General features: G+C 35.6%; 1 protein-coding gene across 1 annotated transcript in view; it reads left to right on the top strand.

Annotated features, from left to right (window-relative positions):
* Positions 1-7,022, top strand: part of SI (sucrase-isomaltase) — a 110,563-nt gene that overhangs the window by 10,939 nt on the left and 92,602 nt on the right. The window contains exons 6-8 of the mRNA XM_069083660.1: positions 86-257; positions 1,612-1,711; positions 3,148-3,260. Coding sequence (XP_068939761.1) covers positions 86-257; positions 1,612-1,711; positions 3,148-3,260 — 385 coding nt within the window. The remainder of the gene's footprint in view (positions 1-85; positions 258-1,611; positions 1,712-3,147; positions 3,261-7,022) is intronic.

Raw genomic sequence — 7,022 nt, 5'->3', positions numbered from 1 at the left:
TCTATCTATCTATCTATCTATCTATCTATCTATCTATCTATCTATCTATCTATTATCTATCTATCTATCCCATTGTGTTTTTCAGGTTTGATACGAGTGTTGGGCCTCTGGTTTACTCAGACCAATACTTACAAATCTCAACCAAACTACCTAGCAACTATTTCTATGGCTTTGGGGAGCATGTACACAAACGGTTCCGCCATGATACAGAATGGAAAAACTGGCCCATCTTTACCCGGGATGAACTGCCTGATGATGTAAGAAATTATTTTCTGTGTCTTTCTATATATAGCTAAGTGAATGTCAGAGAAGATTAGACATCTGTGGGTTTCCAAGCTTTTTCAGCTGTTGTAAATTCCCAACGAAATTTTTTAATAGACAATAATATCTAGCACAATCATTTAGACATGGCAAGCACATTTGCTACGAAATCACAGGATGGTAATCCTTGTCCTTAAGAGATAGCTTGTTTTCCATGACTATAAAGAGTTCTGTTGAAGTTTGGATTCTTCATAGTAATAGTGGCCAGCTCTAAGCTGATTGTGCTGGAAAGCTAGAAGATATAACACAGAGCCAAGGAACAGAAACCAGTTCTACAGAGCTAGAAAATGCAAATGTATATACACTGGTGATGGACAGTGTGTGAGAAGCTCATCACCAGAATGGTGGGTAGCCTGGACCTTGGATTGGCAGTTAAATTAACATTATACAAATTGTTTTTAGCATGTTAGGGTCAATCTAAGTTTAATCGTCTACTGAGATGGCCTTTAAAATTCTAGACTCATTTCCATACATGATGAAGCACCTAAAATGGGCATTTTTGTGGACATAAAGCTATACTAGAAGTTGTATTGCATAAAGGTTAGAGAGTTTGATGAAGTCACAAAGATCTGGGTAAAAATCTATGTCTGACATATATTAGCTGTGAGATCCTGGTCAAGTAATTTTTCTGGTCCCCAGATAGGCAATTGTGTCAGCTTTGGGGAAAACCTTCTAAGATCATAAGTTGCAAAAACAGTACTAACTTGTAAAGGTAAAGGTAATTCCAACCCCTAGGAGTTCTCTATACTAATAAAATCTGAATTCAGTCATTATATCCTTAAATATATATCACAGTATATAAAGAAAAATATCCAGGTTAATGTGGATCTGTTCTTCAGACAGCAAAAGCCCATATTCTCCAGCTGCAGAGGTATGGGTGAAAGGATTTAAAACACAGTGAGATTGGAAGTCAGCAAACAAGGAAGCTTTGTCTTTGTACATTGTATACTGGTACTCTTATCCCTGAATTAGTTGACACAGTCCTTATTATACTCTTCCTTAGTCTGAGCCTACAATATGAAATCTTGCAGTTGTGAGTTTTAATGGTGCTTTCCAACATATCCCCAACCCCTTGGACTGGTGACAACTCTATGGAAATTGCTTTGGGTACAATTAGTGTCTAAATCTTAGGGCTTTTGGGAGTGAAATGTAAAACTGCAATCCTTTCAGGTTCTTACTATGAAAATCAAATGAAGATAATAAAGGTTTTAAATGTTTCTTTAGCTTGTGTGCTTTTTACTTTCAATGAATTCTAAAATTCCATGAATAACTACTTTGCTTTTCTTCTAGAATAACCATAACTTATATGGACAGCATCCATTCTTCACATGCATCGAAGATAATACAGGACTGTCTTTTGGAGTTTTCCTAATGAACAGCAATGCAATGGGTAAGGATGCTTGATCTGGGCACATGCATTATAACATCTCTGGTCTTACCAAGGTGGACCTTCCTTCCAGTAACGTAGATGGAACTTTGTTATACCTGCTCATACTAATTAACCTTGTCCATGTTCTGCTATATTTTTGGCACCATATGGAATCTATCCAGCATTCAATGAAACTTTCCTTGAGTCAACTTAGCATTGTTGAGGGTGTTAACAGACCTTGTCAGTCCATTTACGTATCCCTCATTCTTGAAATGTGATAATGCTTTACATAATTTCTCTTTTGGTAATTCTTGCTTTTAATGTACTATAATTTCCCTTTGAGGGTTCCTCAACTCCTATTCTTTGGACACTAGAGTTCCTTGATTTCTAAACATACAACATCTGGAAGAATATCGGTAATTGAAAAGATGAGTCTTTATTTAAAAGAGAGTCTTGAAGCAATTAAAACAACCGAGCAATTTCTTAAAAATAATCTATACACATATATACATATACATGATAGGTGGTGCAGTAGATAGAATGCCAGGCTCAGAATCAAGAAGACCTGAGTTCAAATCTAGCCTCAGACATTTATTAGTCTTGTGACCCTGGGCAAGTCACTTACCCTTCTTTGCCTCAGTTTCCTCATCTATAAAATGAGCTGGAGAAGGAAATGACAAACTATGTTAATATTTTTGTCAAGAAATGGGGTCACAAAGATTTTGATGTAAGTGAAAATGACTGAACTGAAAACATACATGTATACATATACAGAGAAAAAGCTAAATAGGCCTAAATACATATAATTGCATTTTTTCAAGCTGCATCTACTGCTCTAACTTACCAATAAAATCTCTTGATTTTCAGTAGTACCTATCACAGAAATTTAGACATTTGAAACATAGTAAATGCACAATCATGAGGTGATAATTTTCATCTTCTAAGAATGATATCTTTTGGTATGTTATATACCTCAGAAGAAATACATTTAGCTTAGATACAAGATTTCATCTTCTGTATGAATTTTCACTATATAAATGTATCAAATCTGTAAGCCCTGCCCCCTTTAAAATTTTCTGTCATTAGAATACTTTCTTTTCTTTATTTTTTTTGTCCAACCAAGAATAAATTTTGGAAATAAATAGCCTTTCTGTCATTGTACTTTTGTGGATTAAAAAAAAAAAACAAAATGGAACTTAGAATGAAGTTATATGGGGGCGGGGAGGGTTCGTCTTGGTAGTTCTATTCTAAACAAGTCAAAATGTTTGGTTAGATTTGTGAATGTTGCTACATTTCTTTTCCAAAAAAAAAATACAAAATGAATGGGTGGGACTGTATGAATTGCCTGTCATCTATTGACTATGATCTAAATTATTTATGGTGATTATTTTATTTATATATATATATATATATCATTTTACTGTTGACATTTGCTTTTTCAAAATTTATTTCTGCAGAGGTTTTTATCCAGCCCACTCCTATAATAACTTACAGAGTTATAGGTGGAATTCTGGACTTCTACGTTTTTGTAGGAGATAGTCCAGAACAAGTTGTCCAACAATATACTGAGGTATGGCTAAGACTTCCTTTATAGAACCTTGAATTCCCTTTCTTCTTTCCTTTTTTCTCAAAAATGTCTAAGGATTGTCTCTAAAATGTATTTCAGATTGCTTCTGCCCTATAACAAACACACATCTATGATACTTCAAAACAATTTCTTCCTTCAGATTTGATAGGATGTTAGACATATTTGGAAAGGGGCCTTAGGAGTCATCTAGTTCAACCCCCTCAGGTCAAACTCTTGTAATTTTCCTGTCTAATCAACAAGTATTTATTGTCTACCATCTTTGGGGTTCCATCCTAGAAGCTAGAGACACAATGATAAAGAATAACACAATCTCTACAATCAAGGAGTGTACATTTTATTTGGCAACTGTGTGTATGGACATAAATATATAGAGAAAAGTCATCACACATACCATGTATTAGGCTCTGTGATAAGTGCTACAGATAGAAACAAAGGCAAAAACTTGCAGGAAATGACATTTCCATGGGGAGAGAAGATGCAAACAAGGTTGCATACTGACTTTGGAATCAGGAAGACACATCCTCTTGACTTCAAATCTGGTCTCAGACTCTTACTAGTTATGTGACCCTGGGCAAGTCACTTAACCTTGTTTGTCTCAATTTCCTTATTTGCAAAATGAACGGGAGAAGGAAATGGCAAATTACTCCTGTATCTTTCCCAAGGAAATCCCAAATGAGGTCACAAAGGGTCAGATGTGACTGAAAATCACTGGAAAACAATAACATGAACATTATATATAACTGTAAGCAAGCTCAGCCACTAGAATATAGCTGTAGAAGAAAAGACTTCTTGCATAAGATGAGATTTTAGCTGAGAGATGAAGGAAGTCATAGAAGCCAAGAGCAAGAGGAACGGAGGGAAACATTTTGGGCATAAAGGACAGTCAGTGAAAATGCATGGAGTAGGGACCTGGAGGTTCTTGTGTGAGGAGCAACCAGGAGGCCATTGTTACTAGCTGGATCATAGCATATGTAGAGGGGAGTAAGATATAAGAAAATTGAAATGAGCTGGAAAAGTCAGGTTGTAAAAGGCTTTAGAAGTCAAACAGAAAATTTTATATTTGGTCCTGATGGCAATTTGTAGAAGAATGAAGTAGGTGAGTACCATAGTCAACCCAGAGAGAATAAATTTGAATACATGTAAGGTAGTCCTATACATGATCATTCAGAATGGAAAGCACTACAGCTGAACAATTGAGGAAAGGCTTCATGTAAGAATTGGTGCCTATACTTGAATCCTTGGTACCTTGCACAGTATATGTCTCAGAGATGGTTCTTAATAAACACTTGGTGATTAACTCAATTACAATGATCTTTCTGAAGTAATTCCATTCTTCTATGTAATTTGTTGTATATTTTGTTGTATAACTGTTATATATTTACTTAAAGTTTTATATTTGTGGTAAGAAAGTGGAAATATTTGTGATTATATATTTCTTGCTTCTGAAATTATGGTTAACTAATTGACAACCCTTTAGAAGTGAGATACCAAGTTTCTGTTTAGTCATATTCTCTTCGTGCAGAGGGAAAATGGATGTCAACTATCATGGATAGGATGTGGTCGCTGCTTTCATATCAGTGCTCCAGAAGTCCCTGCAGGGTGAGGCTCTAGATGATTATCTCAGGGGAGCACTCCAATAAGTAAAAACAAATAAAAACAATTCATTAGAAAAAATCATAGATTTAGAACTGGAAGGAACCTTAGAACCCAGTCTCGGCCAATCTCATTTTACTGGGAAATGACATGCATGTATATAGACATAAAGAGAAAAGTCATCACACCCACTATATGCCAGGCTCTGTGCTAAGTGCCAGAGATATTCAGCATCAGAGATGTTAAGTGATTTGGCCATGATCACTATAGGTAGGAAGTCGCAGATTTGTGACTTGAACTCAGCTCCCATAATTCCGAGATTAAGACTCTTTTCAGTAGATAGTTCCTCTCTATCTTCCGGATAAGAATCTAGAGAGCAGAACTTTCAATCTGCTCTTTTTTTCAGAAGAAACTGAAATTCCAGCTCTTGACTCCTGTTGTGTATATGTGGATGTGCGTAAATTTCTCCTGAGCTGTCTTAGAAACTGCTCTCTTCATTGTAACTGTGATTGTATTTTGTCCTTTTTTTGAAAAAAAAATGGCATGAGGGAGAAGTGTGAGGTCACTTTACTGCCATTCTAGTCTTCTTTTCTCCATTCTTTTACATGTTTCAAAAATCTTTATATAAAAAGTCAAGTATCTGAAGTTCTCTGTCATTTTCCTTACACCAATTGAAGATATTTAAATGTAGCCTCAATTCAGTTAAATAAAATTTAAATTGAATATAAATGACATTTTGAGCACTTCAATAGCAGTTTTCTCTATACAATTGTTATTCAGGGAGGAATCATAAAGATTAGATGAAAAGAAAATATCTGGTTTAATTGATTTGTCTTGATCAGTAATCCTTGTTACACTAACATTTTTGTGCCAACTTCTCTTTTTTCTCACTTTTGAAATATATTAGTAGTGTTTTACTTATTTACAGAGAGTAAGGGAGACAGACATTCTGGGTTTTCCTCTGTTTTTGAGCAAGAAGTCATTTGTACAAGTGTGTGGTCAGCACGATTTTACAGACCATACAGCTGTTTGCTCTATGGAGGTTGGGAGAGAAGGGACACAAGGGGGAGCAGGGGAGCAGGAACTTAATTTTGGGTCTTAAGAAGAGAAATTGGGCCTCTGCTCTGGCATCGTCACCTGGCATAGGTAACCTAAACTTGAGGATATCAGAATAAAACAAAGATGGTCCATTAAAAAATTATATAACTTTATCCATGGTCCATACTATGACAATCATTGTTGAGATGGAGTAGAATGACTCTCACTATTTTCACCATTTCTCTGTATTTTGACTTTGCAAATGTCTTCTTATGCAATTTTGTATTGTGTACTCCCTGAATATTCTTTCCAATACTTGAAAATTATTGTTCTTTTTTTTTTTTATTCAATGAAGTAGTCTTTTGTTCTACTTTTCTGAATTTTTCCATGGCATCTTTGCAGGTATTGATCTTTAATAGTTTAATTTTGAAAGCTGGAAAAGGAAGTAAGAATAGATGGGCAGGAGAAAAGAAGGAGAAAGGGGAAGGGAAGTTAGAAGAACAGAAGGAAGACAGACTAACCCTCTTATTATTTTTTTTTTTGTTTTTGTTTTTTGCCTTTTTGGAGGGCAATTGGAGTTAAGTAACTTGCCCAAGGTTACACGGCTAGTTGTGTGTGGTGTGTGTGTGTATTAAGTGTCTGAGGCTGGAACCGAACTTGGGTCCTCCTGACTCCAGGGCCAACACTTTTACTCACTGTGCCACCTAGCCACCTCTAACCCTCTTATTCTTGCCATGCCATAGTATATTAAAATATGTTCAGGGAAAACTCACAAATGACTTCTCAGCAGGACATTTATAATATTCATAGTATACTGGAAAAGTTACTTTAAACCCATTAGCTTTGTGACACTGAGCAAATTGCTTTAATCTCTATTTGTCTCAGTTTCCTCAGTTGTAAAATGAGAATAATAAAAGTGCCTACCTCCTAGGATTGTTGTGAGGAAAACATAAGGGAATATTTTTAAAGTGTTTAGGATGGCGCCTGAACATAGTGGTGTTTAATACATGCTTATTTCCTTCCTTTTTCCCTTCTTCCCTCCTTTCTTTGTCTATTTCTCTTTTTCTCTTTCCTTCCTTCCTTCCTTCCTTCCTTCCTTCCTTCCTTCCTTCC

This window comes from Petaurus breviceps, unplaced genomic scaffold (assembly GCF_028583685.1).
Source record: "Petaurus breviceps papuanus isolate PSGF00001 unplaced genomic scaffold, PetGlider_PUasm1.0 173, whole genome shotgun sequence".
Taxonomy (NCBI): Eukaryota; Metazoa; Chordata; class Mammalia; order Diprotodontia; family Petauridae; genus Petaurus; species Petaurus breviceps.
The sequence above is the reverse complement of the archived record's forward strand: the minus strand, read 5'-3'. Positions and strand labels throughout refer to the sequence as shown.